Source organism: Sitophilus oryzae, unplaced genomic scaffold (genome assembly GCF_002938485.1).
Source record: "Sitophilus oryzae breed Bouriz unplaced genomic scaffold, Soryzae_2.0 scaffold_1515_pilon_pilon, whole genome shotgun sequence".
NCBI lineage: Eukaryota > Metazoa > Arthropoda > Insecta > Coleoptera > Curculionidae > Sitophilus > Sitophilus oryzae.
This window is the reverse complement of record NW_022146187.1, coordinates 427,186-453,107: the sequence shown is the minus strand read 5'-3', so window position 1 is coordinate 453,107 and position 25,922 is coordinate 427,186. Positions and strand designations below refer to the sequence as shown.

Sequence of the window (25,922 nt, the reverse complement as noted above, 5' to 3'; positions counted from 1 at the left end):
CATTCCTTCTTTGCGTTAAAGCACTTCTATCTCTTTGCAAAGTTTCCGATGTCCCTGATGTTGGCTTCTGCTGCCTCCTCTAGTCCCTCTAAAAAACCTTAGCCTAAAGTTTTAAAGCGTCGGTATTGCAGTGGAGGACAGTAGTCTTTGTTGGAAATCTTCCATCTCACGAGGTTTACCCCCGTGTGGCAGTTTCTACAATTAGGCGTATTAGGTTCTTTTTCTGCTCTAGTAGTTGTTTTGTCTTTTTGCTATCTACCACTGGCCCTCTTCGAGCTGTAGCGCAGTTGAATGTACTCTAAATAGTCAATGTTTGTGAATGGCTTATAATTGCCTAATACAAAGACACCACATGTGTTAGGCTATCTTAATGACGTAAAATGCGTTCTGCAATATCTTCTTTTATGTATATTAGAATTTAAATATTCGCAAATTACTTGAGAATACAATTATCATTAGCCTGTTTACTTATTATTTGGAAAAATTATGTTCTTGAGATAGAGCCAAGAAAATGTAATAATAAATAAAATTACTATTTATAAATTCATCTATATAACCGTTAGTTTTATAGATTTGGATGTTTTTCTGCAGTTATCAGATTACTTCTAAGCAAGAACTTAATTAAGATCGGAGTTATTAACTAAGAAAAATACTTTCATAAAGACAGAGCAAACGAAAGCAGTAAAAACTGAAGTGGTTATGTTTGTTCCGCTATGGATGGGGGACGAATATTATCTTGGAGGATTCTTATCCGGAAAACTTGGGAAACGGCTAATTGGAAAAGATGCAAAAGTTTCCAGAGCTCTCCAAGAAATAAATTAGACGTTGCAACACCAAAAAGAAAGTAGTAAAAGTTGGAAATTTTGAAATAGCTGCGTTGTAATAAAACGATAGAAAATAAAGAATAAGAAACTACATATAATTTCTTGATATAATAAATGATATTTTAATGACAAAAAAGTTTTTGTGTTTTACTGGTCTGAATGTTTTGTGAAAAGAAAAATAAAAAAAAATACTTTTGATTAGAGATGAGCAAAACTGCGATTCTTCAATAGCAATTAAACTGCGATTGCGATTTTTAAATAGCTGTGACTGTAACCTGCGATTGCGATTTAAATATTTAAATATTGTACTATGTGTATAATTTTTTGCGTATGTAATTAAACGTAGTTAAACAAAAGTTAATAAAAATCAGTTGTTTAGTTTTTAAGTTTTTTTTAACATCTGCAACACATAGTATGTGTATTAAAACTATGTAATATGTTGCTGCTTTATAACTGCTGCAACTACACATACCAATACTTACTCTTTCTAGGATTTTCAGTTATCGAATTCTTAAAAGATCTTAAACAACTATTTTTTTAAGGACACCTCTATAACTTTTTTATTTTTTCAGATAAAGAAACGAGATTTGGTACATCAGTATATAACATAAATCAGGATTGATAGACGTATTCAACTGATTCGTATTGAATCCTGTTTCACCGTAAATAACTTCATCTTTTAATTTTTTAATAAAACCCTCGGTATTTTTATTACTTTATTCGATAGAAAATGACACTCTGAAGAGTATGACATATCATATATCAACTTTTGACATTTTTGCATATGGTTTAACTGGAAATTGTAACATGCGGTTCATAACACCAATTTGACTCGAAATACCAAATGTATGGTACCAATTTATTCATAAAAAATGCCTTTTCTAAATATGCTAATGAGTAATTAGCCAAATTTAACCCTCGTTAAATTTGAGAAAAATGAGATGTGATTAAAAATACGATTTGGGCATCTTTTAATCGGCCAGGATAACACACGAAAATAGTATGATAATACAATAGACAAATATTTTTTTCCAAAGATCCTTGATTAAAAATTAGTATTTTTAACACAGCATAGGCACTCTAGATTGAAGTTTAAAATACGTTTTTTTACGAGTAAATGTCAAAAGTTGACATATGATATGCCATTCTATTCAGAGTGTCATTTTCTATCGAATAAAGTAAAAAAATACCGAGCGTGCCATTTAAAAATCAAACGTTGGAGTCATTTCCGGTGAAACAGGAAGTGACCGAAACGAATTCAATACGTCAATCAATAGGCCAGTAAACGTAGCCAAGTATTATATGTAAAGGTGGAAAAAATTAGTAACTAACCAATCTCAACGGGAATATATAGATAATGATCTCCTATTTAACTCCTCAAAAGTCCCATTCGGTCCCAGTGGGGGAAGTTTGAAAAAAACCGGCGCCATCTTGGATTTTTTCGTTTTTTTCAAATATCTCCGTTTGCTTAACTTTTTTCGAAAAAACTAAAGATATATTTTTTGTAGAGAATTAAATATAAAATATTTTACCTTCAATCATTTTTTCCTTAAAATAAATAGTAATAAAGATAGAGCAATTTTTTACTCTACGTTTTATAAATTTATAAAACCAATCAGCTATAATTTTTGAGTTAACAGTATAGTGTAAATATAGATAAATCAAGTATAAATTTAAACATTAAAACAATTAAAAATAACGTTTAAATATTATTTATTAAATAAAATTATTGTTAAAAAATTATTATTAAATTAAAGTTATTAAATGTAATCTGTTGTTTTCGTCCACAACTAAAATAAAAGTTTGTGCAATTGATTCAGTAGCACTAACCACACTTTGAAGAACATTTAAGAGCCAGTTTTCTACAAGAGCAATTTTTAGAGCACTGCCTTTGCAATTGCAAAAAAAATAATTTTAATAGGTCAGGAGGCGCCACATCTTCTGTTGATTGAATAGGTGTCAGATTGCCTTTTTGGTCTTTCTTCCATCCATATTGTAAAGGATCTAACTTGTTACCAATCCATTCTTGAATCTAAAAAATACAACTTATAACATTTCCTATAATAGATATAGGTATCTTGACAGTTACCTGAAAGTATGTCCTGAGTAAATGGAGTTTTGCAGAATTCTCAGTTAAGGGTTTGTCTTGATGTAATCCTATTGTATAGAGTGTATATCAACTGGTTAATATGTTTAATATAGCTTGGGCACTGATATAGCTTTAAAAGATAATTTTATCCTGACTGAAACAAGTCATCTTTGTTAGCATTTTTTTCTAAAAATGCGTCGAGGTATTGACAAAGATTGTCATCTTTTTCATTTTTGACTTGTTTCAGTCAGGATTAAATTATCTTTTAAAGCTATGTTACTGTCCAAGCTATATTAAACATATTAACCATCTGAGATACACTCTATACAATATTATATCAAGGAAAGTCCTTAAGACCTACCTTCAATTTACCTAATTTGCCTCCAACTGAGGACTCTGCAAAACTCCATTTACTCAGGAGATACTTTCTGGTATCTGTAAAGATATATCTATAATTGAAAATGTTAATAAGTTGTATTTTTAGATTCAAGACTGGATTGGCAACAAGTTCGATCCTTTACAATATGGATGGAAGAAAGATCAAAAAGGCAATCTGACACCTATTTAATCAACAGAAGTTATGGCGCCTCCTGACCTACAAAGCTTATTTTTTTGCAATTGCAAAGAGAGTCAGTGCTTTAATAATTGCTCTTCTAGAAAACTGGTTCTTAAATATTCTTCAAAGTCTGGTTAGTGTTACGGAATCAATTGCACAAACTTTTGTATTTTAGGTGAGGACGAAAATGACGCTCAGGATGACGTCATAGCAGATTTCATTTAATAACTTTAATTTAATAATAATTTTTTTAATAATAATTTTATTTAATAAATAATATTTAAACGTTATTTTTAATTGTTTTTATGCTTAAATTTATACTTGGTTATCTATATTAACACTATACTGTTAACGCAAATTAAAGCTGATTCGTTTAAAAACACTGGAAAATTTATAAAACAGTATAGTAAAAAATTGCTTTATATCTATTACTATTTATTTTAGAAAAAAAATGATTGAAGGTAAAATATTCTAAATTTAATTCTCTACAAAAAATATATCTTTAGTTTTTTCGAAAAAAGTTATGCAAACGGAGATATTTGAAAAAAACGAAAAAATCCAAGATGGCGGCGGTTTTTTTCAAACTTCCCCCACTGGGACCGAATGGGACTTTTGAGGGAGGAGATCCTTTCTAGGGAGGAGAATAGGAGATCATTATCTACAGATTTCCGTTGAGATCGGTTGGTTACTAATTTTTTCCACCTCAACCTCTAGATTGACTGGCCTACAATCCTAATTTATGTCATATGCTAACATACCAAATCTCGTTCTTTTGTTAGAAAAAATAAAAAAGTTATAGGAGCGAACCACTCTTGAGAAACACCCGGTATCTTGGCCGATCTTGGCCCTAGAAAAATAATACCTTCTCTATAAATAAATAAAATCAGAGAAAAAAATCAATCGCAGTTTACTATAAAATGCTTCAATGGACCACAAAATTACATTAGCAACAAAATCGCAAATCGCAGCTCCTAAAAATTCAAACTCGCAGAGAGGTTATGACTTATCACGGTCCTACCATGGCACATAAAACAATCGGCACGCCAACTCTGCTCAGATTCCTTTGTTTAAAATTTCTATAAAGTTTGACCTTGACGGAGCCATTATCGTTTCCTAGTCAGGGCCGGATTAAAACGTATCAAAAAATTTCTCAGAAAATACGACAGGGTCGTATTAAAAAAATACTGTAATTGACTGAAACTGAATTTTATTTACACAATACTTTTGTCCAAACAAATGAATCCTTAACCGCGCATACTTCTCGACAAGTAAAAATGAAAAAATCAATTAAATATTTCACTGTAGAGAATAGACAATTAAAATTAAAAAACATGCAACTAACAAAAACATGCCAGTACTTCTGGCATGTTTTTCTGTTTTCAGAAACATTTAACACCATATATCTCTGGAATAAAAAGTGTCAATCTCAAAAACGATGCAGTTTTGTAAAGTACACATTCAACGCTACAACATATTACGAAATAAGCCAAAAAGCCAAAACTTTCCAAAGTTTTTCGAAAAAATTCCTCGGCACCGTCGCGTCCAGTCGATTTTGTCAAAAACCGAAATCTCTCAGATCACAACTAAAATATGGTCACTGATAGTTCATTTTATGTAGAATTACAAGAATTAAAGAAATACCAATAAAATATTTATTGAACAATATAAAGAGGCTACGTACAAATTATGCCCATCAATGGGCGTAGCAAATTTTATTAATATTCAAATTTCACAAATTAATAAAGCCACAATTTTTTTGAGAAACTTCTATTTTTTTCATGGCAGGAAACAAAGTAGGTACCGCATTGTATTTTATACGGTTACAAAGTGAATTGGTAAACATTTTAAATTCAAAATGAACAGAACGCAACTTGTACCTTTTGTGGGCCTTATTTATATCTTTAAAATGTATTGTTAACTTATTTTAGATATACTTATTTTATTTACTTTTATAATTATATTTAAATTAATAGTATAATGATTTTTAAATTTAATTTTTAATGTCTAGATACAACATTAAATTTTACTAAATATTTAACATTAAATCTTATTAATATTAAAGTTTGTTAAGTTTTTTAATTAGATCTTCCTATTTAGCTGAATGTCCTAATATGTATACTACTGTTTTTTTTTTCACAACTAAAATATGTTAAAATAATTAATCACATATATACATACCTAATAGGATCTCTAGGAAACAGAAAGAAACTTTTATTGAACAACAAAAATAAATCTACTAAAACAAATTATATTACATTATAATAATAATAGCTCCCGTATATAGCGTTTGACACCTTGGGAGTAGCAAGGTACAGCTTGCCATACTAGAGCCGTTCGGTATACAAAGGAAGGTAATGTGCACTACGCTTCAACCGCCTGCTAGCACTCCGCTTCAACCGCCTATTATTTCTCGAAATTTCGCGTTACCCCAGGATTGTGAATCCCAAGTACTCATTTAAGGCTGAGGCGACCTAGGTACCCAAACTATTTTTATTTTAATAAAATTTGTCGGCTGATGAAATGCCGGGTGTGGGATTCGAACCCACTACCTTGAGATTGGTAGACGAGAGCCTGTACCTCTACGCCACCGGGCACCTTTTAGCAATTATAATACATAAGAAACGAAAATAAAACTAGAAAACCCAAATATATCACATAATAAACAAAAATAAAACAACAAAAACAAAATATATCACTCAAGAAAAAATCAGAATAAATTAAGTCGCACGCTACTGATCCGAATCTGCGTGTCGCTGAAAAACCTACGACACTGGTTACTTTCTGATGGAAACGCAAATGGCGGCGTGCGCGAGGATATGCGCGTAGCGTTCCCGCCAAAGCGAGTCGGCCTGCCGTGTGATTTATATGCCGTGGTCCTACTTTGCAAAATCGCAACTCGCAGCTATAGTAATATTGGTTGCCTAAATTATTGAAACCCACAAAAAGAAGAACTCGCAGTCAGTCAGTTTCCTATGAGAGCCAATCGCAGATTGAGATTGTGATTTAAAAATCGCTGCGATTGAATCGCAGTTTGCGATTTGTTGCTCATCTCTACTATTGATAGTTGATTCTATTTCTTTGGAGCTCTATTTTAAACTAAAGTAATATATTAAAATCTGTGGTATAACTCTAATTTGAATTGGTCTGAGAGAATCTATATGTCATGGACCAAACCAAACCAAATTAAAAATGTTAAAATTTGTAAAATTTACCCATCATTATCTCGCTATGTGAATAAAACAGCACAATTATAAAGGTTCTACATTATGATACTACACTATTTTACACCGAGTTCTAGCGGTAGTACCGCTTCTAGACACTGATTTATTTTGATATGTAACGACCATACCACGTCGGCCCACCAGTTCCCGTTCGATCACTGAAGTTAAGCGACGTCGGGCGCGGTTAGTACTTGGATGGGTGACCGCTTGGGAACCCCGCGTGTCGTTACTCTTTTTTTAATTCTAAGAAAAATATAGATATATTAATTTTTTATTTTGGTTAGTCAATTTTAGTCAGTTTTTTTTTAATTTTTGTATAAAATTCATCTGGAATTTGTATATATCACAAATTATTATTTAATATTAAGATTATGTAGTAAAACTGAAATTTTCTATAAATTAAACTGATTTTTTATACATCGTTAAAATGAATCGTTTAGATATTAGCCAGATATTTTGTGTGAAAGAGATTCTGATCTATAAATAATTTATTATTCAATTATCTTGTTGCTCAATGAGCGTTACTACATTATTTTACACCTAGTTCTATGAACTGATTTATTTTACTATGTAACGACCATACCACGTCGGTCCACCAGTTCCCGTTCGATCACTGAAGTTAAGCGACGTCGGGCGCGGTTAGTACTTGGATGGGTGACCGCTTGGGAACCTCGCGTGTCGTTACTTTTTTTCTAGGAAGAATACACAAATATGCCTTATACATACAAATACTTTTTTTGGTAGCCAATTTAAATTTCTTAAATATATTTTTTTAACTTTTGTATTATATTCCTTTGAGATTTGTTATATCAGAAATTGTTTAATATTAAAATTATAATAATTAAATACTGAAGTTATAATAAATAATAAATTATAAGTGTAGTAGTAAATTAAACTAATTTTTATACAGCGTTAAAATGAATCATTGGCCAGATCCGCTGTGAAATATTTTGATCTACATTGTAGATTGTAGAATGAGTGGAAGGGGTGGTAATCACCGCGAGCTTCTTAAAGATCTATCGTGTCCCCCTTTCTTGAGTTATAACTCATCATACAGTCTATAATTATCATACATGTCATACAAAAGTCGGTTTACATCGTCCTCCCTGCCTGTTCCCTCGAAAAATAGCAATAGAAGCACGGGTAGTAAGTTATTCTACTGCCACTGAATAGAAACATTTTCAAGAATACGATTTCACGTCCCTCAGTAGAACGACGCCCACTTTCTCTTGACTGTTCTACTCCCTCAGTTTCAAGAATAAGGGCCCAGTATACGCTAGCTAGTCTTCTATCTAGCCACGCATCCCTTTGACATGGTCCCGCCATCATAAGATTTAGTTTTTTGGTGAGGTTGTCTCATCGTGTAAAATAGAAATTAGACGCAGAATACAGTTAGCAAAAACTGCCACAACGCGTCTTACAAGAATATGGAAGAGCAGAGTGATAACAACACACACAAAAAAAATGGCTGCATACAATTGTCTTTTCAAAATTTCTTTTTGGAGTGGAATCCTGGACCATCAAAGCATCGGAAAGGCGCATAATAGACAGCTTTGAAATGTGGTGCTACAGACGTATGCTGAGAATACCTTGGATAGCTAGAAGAACTAATCTGTCAATAATTAATGAGCTCAACATAAGCACCCGACTGTCGGCTATCTGTCTGAAACGCATCCTCGAGTACTTTGGACACATTGCTCGAAAACCTGCCGACAACATGGAAAAAATTATTATAACTGGTGATGTCTAAGGAAAAAGATATAGAGGTCGGTTCCCAACAAGCTGGATCGTTTCAAGTAAGACAAACAACGGGTCTACCCCTACTCTCAGCTATCCATCAAGCCTGGAAAGGCAGCTACTATTGGATTAGCCTACTAAAGGCTACTAAAGGCAGGACAGATTAGTCTGGAAAGATCTTATAAATCAAAAAGTATTCTCATAGAAGTCATGAACCTCAGCTATGAGGAATGATTGGAGAGAGAGAGAGAGAGAGAGAGAGAGAGAGAGAAAGAGAAATCTATAATTTTTTTTACAATAATTTATATTTTTGAGTTGAGAATAACGTTTTCTGTTATTATATTATCCATCCACCTATCAAGTTGTAAACAAAACTTGTTATGATTAGTTAGAAGAAGCCATAAATGGAACAATAAATTTACCTATTTTTATTAATAGATTCTACAAAATGAGAGAAAAAGTTAATTATTACTATTCACTCCTAATGCAAATAGTTATTTATGTGAGAGGGAAGTTAGTGTTTGATGATCCAATGTTTCTTTTTTTTAGAATACCAACAGTACTATATGTGCATGGTAATTATCATCTTAATTACGAAGGTCATAATGATACTATAACACAGCTTCTTAACATGACAGAATTCGATAAAAAAACATTTTTAGATTTCCTAAAGAGAATTAGATTCTACCCCATTGAATATATCCATGATTTTGCTCGGTTAGATAGATACAAGGTCATTCTTTACACAAGCTTTTAATGACTGGCTTCAGAAAAATCGAAGCAATCCAGGAATAGCTACGGAGTCCTTCGACGCTATTTTCACAAAAATCGATTCTTGTTTTGAAAATGGTTCTAATAAGGATTGTGATTTTGATGCTAATTTAGAATTTTTTCGAGGTTACCAAATCCATGTTGCTGTCCATCCTAAATTATTAGCAGAATTTTTCAAAAGCACCACAAGGGGAATTTTATACATCAAAACTGAATCGTCTTTTTTGACTATTTTAAGAATAATTGATCTCCTTTTCAAGGAAGAAATATTTTTGCCTCCCAGAAATAAATTTAACTTCACGGAATGCTTAACAAACTGGTTGAATTCACACCATAATATATTTATATTAAAAGATACACCATCGATGGAAACAATGCTTTCTGAACTATCACTCGTATTAAGCAGGGACTCTAAATTTAGTAATAGCAACAAAAAGGTTAATTTTAGTAAACGAAAGTCACCAACTATCAAATAATGCCCTTCAAACTATTGATAATTTTGACGATAAAGGGTAGTTCATTGATTTGAGCGAGGATGTTCAAAAATATTTAATGACCAGAAAAATATCTTTTCAAGGCTTCTATGTAAAGTTAGAGGATGTTCTGGATAAAAATACCCTTTTAAAACCTCTTGATGCGCGCACCCTAGAGAAGCTAATTCAAGGCTGGAAATTGACAATTGATTTTACCAACGAATTTAGTCATCGATTCCACGAGGCGTTAAAATGGACGTTAAGAAGACAGCTTGTCAACAGAGATGTGCTAAATAGTGATTTTTTATCTAACAATTTAGTACTTGTATCAAATATTACTGCAGAAGGTCTATCAAAATTAGAAATAGAAGCAATTAGGTATAGTGAATGTGAAAATCATAAAAATGGACTTTTCATCTTTAACAATTCCGAAGAAAATTTAAATACATTTCATAAACTCTGCGGAAATAGAACTGGGACAGCAATTTACTGGTTAGAGTATAAAGAGTCCAAAGAGAGAGAAGAAAGTCTATTATTTTTAAAAGACTTTTCTGGGAATACTGACAGTTTTCTGGAAAACTTGGAAGATTCGCCTTTCTCGGAAGAAATGGAAGTGCATACGTATGTACCAAATAATAAAGTTAATATTATCACTGCCTTACCCGGTATGCGAAAAAATGATTTTCTTAAGTACTACTTGTCACGAGAATTAAAAAAAAACAATCTACCTTACTGGGTATTTTTCGATATTTTTTTGGAAAAAAAAGAGTTGGATAGTCTTTCAAAACAATTTTTAAACAAATTCGACTATTCTCGCCTGATAATTTTCTGCAACTTTGAGAACCTAGTCAAATTAAAAATACAAGATGTAGTTGTAAAACAAATACAATATTTGGTTTCTAAAAACTGTACGGTATGGATAACTTGTGACATAGAATCCAGAATGAAGGTGCAAATTCTATTACAAACTGCAGCTTACAGAATAAATCCGTTAAAAAGTCCAGAAAAAAATTGACTATTTTTTCAAAAAATGTTGGGGTTATTATAATTTTATGCATTTACACACCATACCTATTAGAAAAACTAAGTACTACAATCTTATGAATATAATTGATATTTGTGACCGCGACAGATATTCTAAAATCGAATTTACAGCATTTCCTGATCACCTTTACACATTACGAGTAAAAGGTGGAGGAAGTTTGCACAGTATACTTCATCGTTTCATTTCGTTTCATTTTTTCACCACAGTAATAAAAAATATCCCATAGAAGATGAAGAGAATATGTTAAATTTACTCAAAAAAATTGCCGCCAATGAATATAATCTGATTGAACCAAAACTCATACGGCAGTGTCGATGAAAGAATATTTAAACTTGATTTAATGTTTCTGGAAAAAGAAAAGTTAGTATTCGTTCATAACATGTTTAAATATTAATTACTGGCACTGTATATCGTAGAAAATTCAATTGATAATACATTTATGGTTAAGGTCCTTACTGAAGATGAATATTCACTAATAAGAAATATTTTGAATGATTTGACTGTTTATCCAGATGATAAATGTTTAAAATATAATAATCAAAGATAAAAATACCTGGCTGGTTATTGGAAAATTGACTAAGGACGGTAATAACAACCTGGCTAAATTTCTAACCGATGATTTTTTTCGATTGAATTGAAACCTAAATATTGTATATTTTTAAAACCAAAAATTGTAGTTTACTGTTTTATTACATAAAATTCTTATGTACTTAACTATGTCACTGTACAAGGTGGTCTGAATTGTAATCAGGAAACTTATTTTGCAGATAAAAATAAGTTAAAAAGTTCGTATAAATTGTTTTTTTGCGGCAATATAGGAATTTCATTTTTTTTTAATGTACTACCTATGTTGCCATATTATCAAGAAATTATATTTCTTTAATAAAAACTAAAAAAAGTTCCAAAAAATTTTCAAAAAATTCTGAATTTTCAAAATGTTTTTTTTCGCTAAAAAAACTAATAGCCTGTGTGTTCTGGGGTTGAACTATACTACCATTTATATTTTAACCTCTATGATACTACCAGTTAAAATACTTGCACTTATTTCTGGGACACCCTGTATAGTATGGAGCAAAATCACAATATGCATCTCAATCTCAATTTGATAAACACATTCATTAAGCAAAAAGTGTATTGTGTGTGTGTGCAGTTGTAATGGGAATTACTAATACTTCATTACTAATAGGGACTTATTGGTTGTTAGCACTGTACTCTGTATGAAAAAAAAATTGTATACAGGGTCCGGTAATAGAGCGTTGGGCGTCTCTAGCTCCTAGAATAAAAAAAAACTTGGGAATTTTGTTTAAATGAAAACCTAAAGTATGTACAAGGATGTATTTTAGGAAAAAAATTTAACTTCTGTAGGGTCGATGAAAAAAGTGGTAAAAGTATGAGGATGAGTTCCACACCCTGTATATTATTGCATTTTTAGGTATTTTTCAGTTCACTTTACATAATCCTAAGATATGAGTAAATACCTACATTTCGATAGTTTCAAAGATATTAATAAATAAATAAAAGATATATATTTTTTAGCCTTCCTTTATTAAAAATACAAGAACTGTGTTGAGATTCAAAACTATATTAGGTATTTACTTTAGGTCCGTACTTACTTTGCTATAAATATGGTAATCGTAAATCATACAGAATGTTCAGAATTCTACGCCAAACTTTCTAAGCTATAAAATATTTTTTCTTCGTATTTTTTTTTTAAATGGAATACACTGTATATTATTATTTCAATAGATGGAGAATTAGAAAGCACTGGAATTAAAAAAGTACATTCCTTCTCATTGGTTGTTTTCCAATATTTAAAAAAGATATTGGCTAATCTTTTAATGCATGTCGAATTTGCTTGACGGATATTTTTAAAATAAGCTAAGTAGGGATGTTCAAAATACATCGATGCATCGAAAACATCGATATTTGCATTGCGATGCATCGCTTCTATTCAATGTATCAAATACAATTCAATATATCCGATGCATCGATGTATTTCATCCGATGTATCGAAATATTTAGTTGGCTAATTAAGGTGGAAATGTAAATTGAATTGGATCGGAAACTGCAAATCAAAACAATTTCGAATGCAGCAATCGCGAGTTGCACGGCTATTGTGCACGCCACATCCCACTTTCCTTTCTTTTTCTTGTGTAGCAAATTGATGAAAATAAATATACAAAGCACTTTAAAACATTAGCTTAAGAAGTGTAATAGGACATAGACCAAATTTATCTATGGTATAGGACTTCTTATTTCATTTTTGTGGCTTAAAAATGTAATTTCCAAAATTATATAATTTTGCCTACAAACATTTAACCATGGTTGCCAGTTAAGTGCAATCCGCGCGATTTTTCTCAAAAAGTGGACAACCGATGAATCAGCAGAGAAACAGGCTTAAAGAAAACCGGTCTTCTTAAAAGTAAAATTATATTTTTACAAGGCTTAGACAAGAAGAAATGGAGAGTAGAGATGAGGAGAGAAATATCTCTTATGGGACTTTGGGAAAAATGAGAAGAATAAGGGTTCACCAAATAACCACAGTGGCGCTAATGACGCATAAATCTGAAAAATGAAAACTAACCATAATAAGAGAATAAAAGTAACATATCTCACATTATTATACAGGGTGAGTTCCCTACGATGTTCTCTATGGGTATCTCGGAAACTACTGGAGATAGAGAGTCGGTTAAATGGGGAAAGAATTGCAGTTTTGTGGGGTTATAAATATGCGCCTTTCAGATTTTTGAAAAAGTTCGTGGCTTACTAGATATTTCGAAAAAAACAAATTTTGGCTATTTCAATAATTGTCTCTAATTCCATTATAATCTATTTTAGACAAAAAGTTTTCAGATAAAAGTTGTAGATAATCACATCCTTAATGAGGTTGTGTCCTCCGTTTTTCTCTAAAGCCTGTCATTTTTGAGATATGATACAAACATATGTTTTTTTTTAAATGGAAAGCATAGTTGGCCATGGCTTCATTAAGCTTTTCAGCGATATAAGCTATAATATGTTTCTTTCGAAAAATTACTGAGTTATAGCCAATTCTTATCATTTTTAAACAATTTCACTTAGTTAGCCATGGGAACGAGTCCAATTGTCGGTGCTCTCAGTAATATGAAACTGTCACATTCAAACTTTGTAAATTAAAATAAACAAAAAATTGTAAATATGAATTTTCCAAATGAAAACAAGTGTGTAGGATTATTGGTTCAACTTTTGCCATACATTTTCGAGAAGTTGACCGGTGAACGTTACTTACGTTTTTTAGAAAAGTTAAATTTAGATACTCGCGCATCAATAGACTGGTTCCAACATGACTTTCATTATGACACTCCCCATCATAATGAAAGAAATGTAAAAAAGGAAGAGGTAGGAAGAGGTGGACCAATTGCATGGGACCCTTGATCACCTGACTTATCCATTTTAGATTTTTTATGCGGTATGGTTAAAGTTTATTAAAGTCAACCGGCCGTTCTGTGGGAAAAGCTTGTAATTCAGTTTTAAAAAGATGCATTCTATACTCAAAACAATGGTGGTTTTTTTGAACATTTGCTAAAATAATTTAAAGTGTATATAGTTTAATAAAATATTCTGTCTTTATATAAGTTATAAATCATAACAGAATAAGAATACCATGCCAACTAAGTGAAATTAGCCAAGAAAGATAAGAATTGGCTATAACTCGTAATTTTTCGAAAAAAAAACATATTATACTTATATCGCTGAAAAGCTTAAAATATGGCGCTTTTTATGAAGTCATGGACAACTACGGTTTCCATTTAAAAAAACATATGTTTGTGTCATATGTCAAAAATGACAGGCTTTAGAAAAAATCGGAGAACACAAACTCATTAGGGATGCAACAACTTTATTTGATCTACAACTTTTATCTAAAAACTTTTTGTCTAAAATAGATTATAATGGAATTAGGGACAATTATTGAAATAGCCAAAATTTGTTTTTTTCAAAATATCTAGTAAGCCATGAACTTTTTCAATATTCTGAAAGGCGCATATTTATGACTCCACAAAACTACAATTCTTTCCCTATCTATAACCGACTCTCTATCTCCAATAGTTTCCGAGATACCCATAGAGAACATCGTAGGAAACTCACCCTGTATTGTCAACCAAACATTATCCAAAAAAGCTTTGTTTTTATTTTTTTAGAACATAAAACAATTATTTTTTTATATTAGAGGCCCAGTCCTATTGCTGCTGAATAAAAATCGATAATTTATTTCCTGTGACATGAAAATAAAATTTGTATTTTTTTGAAACCCGCGCCTTCACGTCAAATATATTTAAAACTTTTCGGCGCATATTTTAAATTTTAGATTTTTGCTACAGCAGCGCCATCTTAAGTCTTCCCCTTTTAATGCACAGAGATGTTTCTCCATACCTCTACACTATACTACTCCATACAAGAAGTACAGGAACTTGTAATAGTCCCAGTACTTCTTGTGACGATTCCATATGTGAAAGGAACATCGGAGAAGAACAGGCGATACTTGAATCATCAAACCCAGAGAGAGAGTGCATCTAACAGGTACCTTCTGAGTGCGGTGAGTCGTACATTGGAGAGGCAGAACGTCCTCTAGATGTACGACTTGACAAACATAAGAAATATACGCTAAGAGGTGAAACAATGAAGTCGGGCATTGCAGATCATGTGTGGTCCAAGCACCACCACATAAAATGGTCGGAAGCCCGGGTTGTCCACAAGACAATAGAAGTCCGAAACTCTTTTAGTTTTTATATTTTTGAGTTGAGAATAACGTTTTCTGTTATTATATCATCCATCCACCCCATCAATTTGTAACTACAAATTAATAAATAATATTAATTTTTGTACAAACCAAGTTAATGTTAACAAAACTTCTCATGTTGAATTCGATACATCGCAACATCGATGTTTTTTTCGAATTTACATCGATGGATTTTATACGTGGACATCCTTAAAGCTTAGTAGGTACTTCAGAAATAAAACCATTCGTAGTTTTCATGACTCATTTTTACAGGAAAATATTTCAATCTTGAGATAAGATAATATTTTCTAATAAAAGCTACTCCAATATGCAGCAAAAATAATATTTAGTACAGTAAGATAAGTCGTGTAAAGTGTTCTGTTTGTTTTAAAAGTACCTCACAAGATAATACAAAAGAGATGTTTTCAAACAACTTAACTACGACATTTAGTTATCTGTCTTTGGAAACCCGAACTTACATCAATAGGCTTGCTACAAAGTTGAATGGACTAAAAAGAAACTTCGGTAAATTGATGATATATTTAGAACCAGGCGATGAATGGCCAAATGTGATTGTGGCATATCCAGATCCTAGAAACCCATGCTGGTATTGTGAAATTTTTGATTCTACCGATTGGTCAGAAGAAGCCTTAAACGGAACAATAAATTTACCTATTTTTATTAATAGACTGTACAAAATGAGAGAAAACGTTAATTATGATTCACCCCTAATGCAAATCGTTATTTATGTGAGAGGAAAGTTAGTGTTTGATGATCCAATGTTTCTTTTTCGTAGAATACCAACAGTACTATATGAGCGTGGTGGTTATCATCTTAATAACGAAGGCCGTAATGATACTATAAACCAGCTACTTAACATGACAGAATTCGACAAAAAGACATTTTTAGATTTCCTAAAGAGAATTAGATTCTACCCCATTGAATATATCCGTGATTTTGATCGGTTAGATAGATACAATGCCATTCTTACACAAGCTTTTAATCCAGGAATAGCTACCGAGTCCTTCGACGCTATTTTCACAAAAATCGATTCTTGTTTTGAAAATGGTTCCAATAAGGATTGTGATTTTGATGTTAATTTAGAATTATTTCGAGGTTATCAAATCCATTTTGCTGTCCATCCTGAATTATTAGTAGAATTTTTCAAAAGCACCACAAAGAGAATTTTATACATCAAAACTGAATCGTCTTTTCTGACTATTTTAAGAATAATTGATCTCCTTTCCAAGGAAGAAATATTTTTGCCTTCCAGAAATAAATTTAACTTCACCGAATGTTTAACATACTGGCTAAATTCACACCATAATATATTTATAATAGAAGATACAACATCGATGGAAACAATGCTTTCTGAACTATCACTCGTATTAAGCAGAGACTCTAAATTTAGTAATAGCAACAAAAAGGTAATTTTAGTAAACCAAAGTCACCAAATATCAAATAATGCCCTTCAAACTATTGATAGTTTTGATGATAAAGGGTGGTTCACTGATTTGAGCGAGGATGTTCAAAATTATTTAGTGACCAGAGAAATATCTTTTCAAGGCTTCTATGTCAAATTAGAGGATGTTCTGGATAAAAATACCCTTTTAAAAACTCTTGATGCGCCCACCCTAGAGAGGCTAATTCAAGGTTGGAAATTGACAATTGATTTTACGAACAAATTTACTCATATGTTTCCTGACACGTTAAAAAGGACGTTAAGAAGACAGCTTGTCAACAGAGATGTGCTTAATAGTGATTTTTTATCTAACAATTTAGTACTTTTATCAAATATTACTGCAGAAGGTCTATCAAAATTAAAAATAGAAGCTGTTCCGTATAGTGAATGTGAAAATCATAAAAGTGGACTTTTCATCTTTAACAATTCCGAAGAAAATTTAAATAAATTTCATAAACTTTGCGGAGATAGAACTGAGAAAGCAATTTACTGGTTAGAGTATAAAGAGTCCAAAGAGAGAGAAGAAAGTCTATTATTTTTAAAAGACTTTTCTGGGAATACTGACAGTTTTCTGGAAAACTTAGAAGATTTGCCTTTCTCGGAAGAAATGGAAGTGCATACGTATGTACCAAATAATAAAGTTAATATTGTCACTGCCTTACCCGGTATGCGAAAAAATGAATTTGTTCGTGGATACTTGTCAGGGGCATTTAAATTAAACAATCTAACTTACTGGGTATTTTTCGACATTTTTTTGGAAAATGAAGGATTGGATAGACTTTCAAAACAATTTTTAAACAAATTCGACTATTCTCGCCTGATAATTTTCTGCAACTTTGAGAACCTAGTCAAATTAAAAACACAAGATGTAGTTGTAAAACAAATACAATATTTAGCTTCTAAAAAATGTACAATATGGATAACTTGTGACTTAGAATCCAGAGTGAAGGTGCAAATTCTATTACAAACTGCAGCTTACAGAATAAATCCGTTAAAAGGCCCAGAAAAATTTTACTATTTTGTCAAAGAAACTTGCGGTCATTATTATGATGTAATCCCAGATTGGACAAAAACTAGGTACTACAAACTTATGAATATAATTGATATTTGTGACCGCGACAGATATTCTAAAATCGAATTTACAGCATTTCCTGGCCATCTTTACAGATTAACAAGAAGACGTGGCGGAAGAAATTTGCTCAGTATACTTCATTCGTTCATTTATTATAAACTTTTTTACGACGGTAATGAAATATATCCCATAGAAGATAAAGAGAATATGTTAAATTTACTCAAAAAAATTGCCGCCAATGAATATAATCTGATTGAACCAAAACTTTCATACGGCAGTGTCGACGAAAGAATATTTAAACTTGATTTAATGTTTCTGGAAAAAGAAAAGTTAGTATTCGTTCATAACATGTTTAAATATTATTTACTGGCACTGTATATTGTAGAAAATTCAATTGATAATACATTTATGGTTAAGGTCCTTACTGAAGATGAATATTCACTAATAAGAAAGATTTTGAATGATATGACTGTTCATCCAGACGATACATGTTTAAAATATAATAATATATTCAAAGATAAAAATTCCTGGCTGGTTATTGGGAAATTGACTAAGGAAGGTAATAAAAACCTGGCTAAATTTCTAACCGATGATTTTTTTCGATTGGATTGAAACCTTTATATTGTATTTTATTTTTAAAACCCAAAAATGTAGTTTACTGTTTTATTAAATAAAATTCTTATGTACTTAACTATGTTACTGTAAAGAGTGGTCTGAATAATTGCAATCAGGAAACTTATTTTTCAGATAAAAATAAGTTAAAAAGTTCGTATAAATTCTAAATTGCTTTTTTTCGAAAATACAGGGTGGAAAAATTTCATTTTTAGTTTGATTTTTTCAAAAAAATAATGATTAATTTAAAAAAATATAAAAGTTGCTACATTTACCATTTCAGCCATATAACTATCTAGTAAACATGTATATTTTTTGTCAATAATGACATGTGTTTACTATTTCCATTCCAAATATCTTGGGAACAGTTGAAGACTTGAAATAAATAATGTTCAAAATGCCAAAATATCGGTTTGCCATGTTTTATTTGTAAAACGTCCTAAATTCCATAACCAACAACGTATACAGAGTGTTTCAAAAATCATGTGCCATCTCTCGTGGGAGATTCCTCACGTAAAAATAAGATTTATTTTTCATATCAACATAGGTCCGATTCTGCTTTGCTTCGTAGCTAGAGGGGATTAAAGTCTTCATCTTTTTTCGATTTATAATAATTTTCTAAGTACTTTTAGCGATTCGAAATAAATTTTGCGGGCAAAAGGTACTATAAGTACCTCATATTTAAATGCTAATAAAATATCGACAGAATCACCAGGGGCGTACATATGGATTATAACTGGAATATTTTTCTAAAGAAGCGTGTACGCCAGTGACTTTTTTTTCGTGTTAGCGAAATGGTGTAATCCGTTTAATGTCGATTAAAAGTTGTCTCTTGATATTTTGTCGATTTTGGCCTCCTTGATTAGATAAACGCAATTTTATTGATATGTCATAAGCCAATTCTAATACAACAATGCAACAAACAACCTTTAACAAATTTTAATATCATTAACTTGCGAAAGTGTTAATTAAGTACTCATTAATTCCTCATCAAAAAAATATGAAAAAAAGTTACTATAAACATGAGTATGGAAATGCATAGTTTTAAAGTTACAGGATGTTAAAACTTTTAAAAAATAAGTCTTTTACTTGAAATTGCTGTAGGTTGGAATAATAGTAATAATAACTCATAGTAATAATATTTAATGACACTCAAAATACGGATTTAATTAAAAATATAACAACGAAACTATAAAATGCTCTCATTCAATGTATATGGACGATATTAAATTGTACGCCTCTAACAAAAAACAACTAGAAGCCCTGATCAAAACTACCGACAGAATTACCAGAGACATCAACATGGAGTTTGGGTTTGACAAATGTAAGAGCATAAGCATAAACCGTGGTAAAAGATTGATGGAAATTTTTGAACTAGACGGTGGTGGCATTATAGCAGCAATGAAGGAAGAGGATATATATATAAGTACTTGGGTATTGAACAAAATAAAATAATACAGCAAGGAACAGCCAAAGAAAGAATAAAACAAACATTCAAGAATAGAATAGATCTCATCGCAAGAACATACTTAAACAGTCACAACCTAACTAAAGCAATAAACACATTTGCTATCCCAGTACTTACATATTCATTCGGTATCATTCACTGGTCCCAAACAGACCTTGAAAACCTGCAAAGATTAGTAAGAACAACACTAACAAAACACCGTAAACACCACCCAAAATCATGTACTGAGAGAACAATACTACCCCGAGCACTAGGAGGTAAAGGACTCATAGATATCAAAAATATGCACAATAAACAGATACATAATTTAAGAGAATACTTCTATATTAAAGCGCAGAGTTCACAGATCCACCAAGCTATAGTACAAGCAGACACAGATATCACACCACTGAAATTAAAAAAACAAAATTACCATCATGAACAAAAAGATAACCTCCATAAGCTGACATCATGGAAACAAAAAGCTCTTCATGGACGTCATCCTAATGAAACCAGTCAGGAGTACGTTGACTTTGAAGCGTCAAACGCATGGCTGAAAGTGGGAGACCTCTTCCCGGAGACTGAAGCTTTTATAGTCGCTATTCAAGATCAAGTTGTAAATACACTTAACTACAGAAAATACATCATAAAGGATCGCACAGTTCTAACAGATAAGTGTAGAAGATGTGGAAAAACTGCCGAAAGTATCCAACATATCACGGGTGCGTGTAGCATGATAGCACAAACAGATTATAAACAGAGACACGATAATGTAGGTAAAATAATTCACAAGATACTGATACAGAAGTACAACCTAAAAGCAGATAAAACACCTTACTACAACTACATAGCCGAACCAGTCCTAGAAAACGAAACACATAGAATCTATTGGGATAGGAGTGTAATAACAGATAAACACATTGAACACAACAGACCGGACATAATACTGACGGATAAATTAAAAAAAAATACGTTCCTTATAGATATAGCTATTCCAAACAATAACAATTTGCAAGCAACATACCGAAATAAAATCGAAAAATACATGGATCTGGCTAACGAAATAAAGGAACAGCGGAGACAAGAAAAAATTACCATAGTACCAGTTATTATATCCACCACAGGAGTGATTCCAAAAAATCTCATAGAAGCAATAAAAATACTAGACCTCCCATCAAAAATATATATAAACCTGCAGAAAGCGACCAGACTTAGTACGTGTAACATAGTTAGGAAATTTTTAGGCTAAAAACACAAACTGACAGATTTATGCCGTAAAAAGCCGATTTGTTGGTCATTACCGACTAACGCAGTGACAGTCGTGAAAAGAAAGAAATATTTAATAATAAATTAAATGAAATAAATAATTTATTAATTTAATTTTTATTTTAATTTTATTAATAATTGTGATCAATAAAATAGCGTTTATCTCATCGAGGAGATCGAAATCGACAAAATATCAAGATACATCTTTTAATTGGCTTTAATCGGCCTATACAATATATAATATTGTCAAAAGAAAAAAAACAGCGGCGCACATTTTTTTTTAAAGCATATTCCAGTAATAACCCATATGCACGCCCGTGATGAATCTATGAGCACTTTTTTAGCACTAAGATATGTAGCACTGATAGTAACTTTTACCCTCAAAATTTCATTCGAATCGGTAAAAGCACTCGGAAGAAAATTAGGTATAATAAATCGAAAAATAATACACTTTAACACCCTGTAGCTACAAAACAAAGCAAAATCTGACCTAGGTTGATATGAAAAAAAAATCCTATTTTTGCATGAGGAATCTCCCCAAGAAAGATGGCACATGTTTTTTGAAACACCCTGTAAAAAGCGCTAATTGCTACGACTATTAAATGTATTGAAAAAAAATCTCAAACAGAGACACCACCCGTTCTTATATATTTGTTATATTTTTAACAAAAAATGTTGTTTTTCTCGAAATATTGATTTTGACACTTAGAACATTATTTACAGTCTTCAGTTGCTCGTAACGATTTTTACAAAGAGACCTTTTTTATGTAAAAAATGGTGGAAATATATATAGTTTCGCTCAGTAGTTTTAAACAGGTACGGACGAAAAGTTATTACTATTCAAAACAGTTGAAAACATGTAGGTGATGCACCCTACATGTAGGAGTTATATTGTCCAAATATCACTATTATCAGAACTTATTTTCAAAAAAATGGAAATAAAAAGGGAACGTCTACACCCTGTATCTCCGAAACGAAGCACTTTAGGACATACATTTATAAGAACTTTTTTACTTAGTTCCATGTGTAGAATATGTTGGCGAAGTGTCTCAAATACAATTCGGACCACTCTGTATAGAAAATACTTAAAATAAAATGATGTTAAACCTTTATTGATAAGTGTTTTTTATATACTCCATGTTTTTTTTTATTTAGCGCAGCCTACAAACCTATTTGTATATAGAGTTTGGAGCAAAATTACAATATGCATCTCAATCTCAATTTGACACATTCATTAAGCAAAAAGTGTACTGTGTGTGTGACTTACTAATCCTTTATTACCAATACTTTTTTGTTGTTTGCTCTATACCCTATATGGAAAAAATGTGTATACAGGGCCCGGTAATAGAGAGTCGGGCATCTGTAGTTCCTAGAATTAAAAAAACTTGGGAATTTTGTTTAAATGCAAACCTAAAGTATGTACTAGGATGTATTTCAGGAAAATATTTTAACTGGTCGCTGAAAAAAAGTAGCAAAAGTATGATGATGAGTTCCACACTCTGTATATTATTGTATTTTTGGGTACTTTTCAGTTCACTTTACATAATCCTAAGATATGAGTAAATACATTTCGACAGTTTCAAAAATAAATAAATAAAAAGTATATACACTCATCGGCAAAAAAAACGGCCACTAAAAACTAGTCCCAATTTCAAAGTTGGATTTCTCGCGAAACACTCATTAGATTTTGATGATTTTTTTTTAAATTGTAAATTAATTCCTTCTTAACGGATGCTACGTCAGCAATTTTTATTCCAAATTTATTTTGAGCATATACAGGGCACAACAATAAAACGAAGTTTTTTGCCCAAACTTTGTAACACCCTGTAGGGTGCAGCAGCGGTAGTAGCTATTGATAAATTAAATCACATTGTAGCCTCATCTTTTGTGAGCATTCTATTGTTTTAATCACCACATTATCTCTGTTTGTATTGAAGATACGCTGCTTTAAAACAAACGCCTCGAAAAAAGCTTTAAACTCAAATCAAACATCAGAACCTAGACGTAAACTAACTAATACATGAAAATTAAAAAAAAAGGTAAAGAAATTTTAAGGGACTAATATCTAGTATCCACTCGCCTGGTGAAATTTCCCGTTACCATATACCGAGTCCAGGCATTCTGGACTGTTGTTCGAAATATACCCAGGGTATCGGAGACATAACGTTGACGTCGGCCATTCTGAATTAAAGCCACAATACGTTACAGATAATGGCATTTTTTTTAATTTGACAACCGTTTTTCTCATATTGCAAATAGTCATAAATCCGTTTCCGCCTATGTCGCCTTGATTATTTACACATAAAACTTTCTGCTTTTTCCGATATGAATTCTGAATTTCTCCGAGACGTTCGTTTTAAAACAGCATATCTCCAATACAAACAGAGATAATGTGGTGATTAAAAAAACAAAATGCTCACAAAAGATGAGGCTACAATGCCGATTTAATTTGGTAATAGCTACTACCGCTGCTGCACCCTACAGGGTGTTACAAAGTTCGGGCAAAAAATTTCGTCTTATTGTTGTGCCCTGTATATGCTCAAAATAAATTCGGAATAAAAATTTCTGACGTAGCATCCGTTAAAAAGGAATTAATTTACAATTTAAAAGAAAAGTCATCAAAATCTAATGAGTGGTTCACGAGAAATCCAACTTTGAAATTGGGTCTAGTTTTTAGTGGCCAGTTTTTTTTGCCGGTGAGTTTATTTTTTTACCTTTCTTAAAAATTATTAAAAATATAAGAACTGTCTTCAGACCAAAACTATATTAGGTATTAACTTTAGATGGTCTATACTTACTTTCCTATAAATATGGTAATCGTAAATCATACAGAATGTTCAAAATTCTACACCAAAAGAAGGTTGAAAAATATATAATTGTTATTTATTTATTAATATCTCGGAAATTATCGAAATTTATTTACTGATATCTTAGGATTATGTGTAAGTATTATTTTTTTTATTGTAAACCAATTTGAAAAATCAATAGCATTGTAATTTTGATTCACTCTACAATATCTAAAAAAAATTAAAAATAACATTTTTTGTATAAAATCAAATAACATTGTATTAAATAAAAAGGTAAAATCAAAAAATCACACCTGATTTTTTTCGCAATTATTCATTTATATTTATATATTTTATAACTGACCCTGTATACTTAAATTTATTACCCGCTAATAGATATTTAAAAACTCTACAACTTTTATATTTAACTTTTTTGCGGTACCTCTTAGATTTTACCTAATAATCGAACGTTTCCAAACATATCAGCGACCCTGTATAACGAAAAAAATATATTCTTGCATAAGGAATATGATGTTTTCTGATGTACTAAGTCATCGCTTCTGTTTATAAACATGTATTTATCATATTTAACAAAAATGCTATTCTTAACTAGCCCAGTCAAATTAGAGAAATCGGTGGAAAAAATCCCAGTTTTGAAAACGGTTTTAAATGATTTCTCTAGACTAGGGCTGATATGTGTCAAAAGTCCCTGAAGATATACGATGAGCTCGAGGAGAGTGGAGGGGTTAAATGCCACTTTTATGACTTTTTAGCTTGTGTCTCGGAAAATATAACACCTACGAAAAATTCTTTGTACAGGAAATTGACGCTCAAAAAATTCTCTACCAAACTGGTTGAATGCATTTTTTTCATACGTCTAACCTTTTAAGAGTTACAGGGTTGACAAAATTAACACTATTTCTCATATTGCATTTTCATTTAAAATCTAATTAAAGTCTAAATTTAACCTTTTACATTAATAATGGTAAAATCAAGGGGTCTTTATGTTATCTTTCAAGTCTTTATCGCATCGTGACTTTTTGTTTTGTGTTGGAGAGCACTAGTGTACACAGGTCTGGTTTGGTTTGGTTTGGTCACAACCTATTCCTAGGTTGTTATCTATTTTTTATACCCCTAAGTGATAAGAGTGGTCCACCCTTTTTTTATTTTTTAGACAATTTTTTTATTTTAATTGTTTTATAGGGAGTGCTTATTTTTTAGGGGGTACATGTCCAAAATTTTCTTCTGGATACTCACTTTCATCACTTAAGGGACCTCTGTACAAAATTGCATACTCCTAGTCCTAGAACGGATTTTACATAAAAATTATACAAATTTTTACCTTTAGTTTTATCCCCCTTAAGGAATGAATTCCAAAAATCACTCTAATTATACAGTTACGCTACATAAGGAACCTCTGTGCAAATTTTCATATTCCTTCAACAAAATTGTTTCAGAACGTTCACCCCTCATTTCACACCCTTAGAGGGCGAATTTCCAAAAAGTGCTACTTAGTGCTAAATTACGTTACATAAGGAACGTTTGTGCAGAATTTCATACTTCTAAAACCGATTGTAACAAACTTTTGTACAAATTTTCATCCCTTATTTCTAGGGGATGAATGTCAAAAATTCGCTTCTAGGTACTCACTTTCGTCACTTAAGGAAACTCTGTACAAAATTTCATACTCCTAGAACTAACATTTTTTGTACAAAATTTCACCCCCCAGTTTCACTACCCTTAGGCTATACATTTCCAAAAATCGCTTATCAATGTTCCAATGCGCCACATCTGTGCAAAAGTTCATA

At 31.5% G+C, this 25,922-nt stretch overlaps 1 protein-coding gene and 2 non-coding genes across 4 annotated transcripts; all 3 read left to right on the top strand.

Annotated features, from left to right (window-relative positions):
* The first annotated feature begins 6,804 nt into the window (after window positions 1-6,804).
* Window positions 6,805-6,922, top strand: LOC115878510. The gene has a single exon (XR_004049537.1). It is a non-coding gene; the product is annotated as a 5S ribosomal RNA (ribosomal RNA).
* Window positions 6,923-7,259: 337 nt separating this feature from the next.
* On the top strand, window positions 7,260-7,377 carry LOC115878511. The gene has a single exon (XR_004049538.1). It is a non-coding gene; the product is annotated as a 5S ribosomal RNA (ribosomal RNA).
* An 8,450-nt stretch (window positions 7,378-15,827) lies between these two features.
* On the top strand, window positions 15,828-18,726 carry LOC115878482. 2 transcript variants are annotated; one of them, XM_030894998.1, is made up of 2 exons: window positions 15,828-18,332; window positions 18,389-18,726. In XM_030894998.1, exons 1-2 carry the CDS (start codon window positions 15,889-15,891, stop codon window positions 18,399-18,401), a joined length of 2,457 nt encoding a protein of 818 aa, XP_030750858.1. In that variant the 5' UTR covers window positions 15,828-15,888; the 3' UTR covers window positions 18,402-18,726. The 2 variants fall into 2 exon arrangements, with proteins under 2 accessions (XP_030750858.1, XP_030750859.1); XM_030894999.1 differs by lacking the exon at window positions 18,389-18,726 and having other exon boundaries at window positions 15,828-18,008; window positions 18,077-18,200.
* Window positions 18,727-25,922: the final 7,196 nt, after the last annotated feature.

Bases quoted from the DNA above. Each gene is read 5' to 3' on its own strand.
- LOC115878482 (XM_030894998.1), top strand. From the start codon at position 15,889: ATGTTTTCAAACAACTTAACTACGACATTTAGTTATCTGTCTTTGGAA.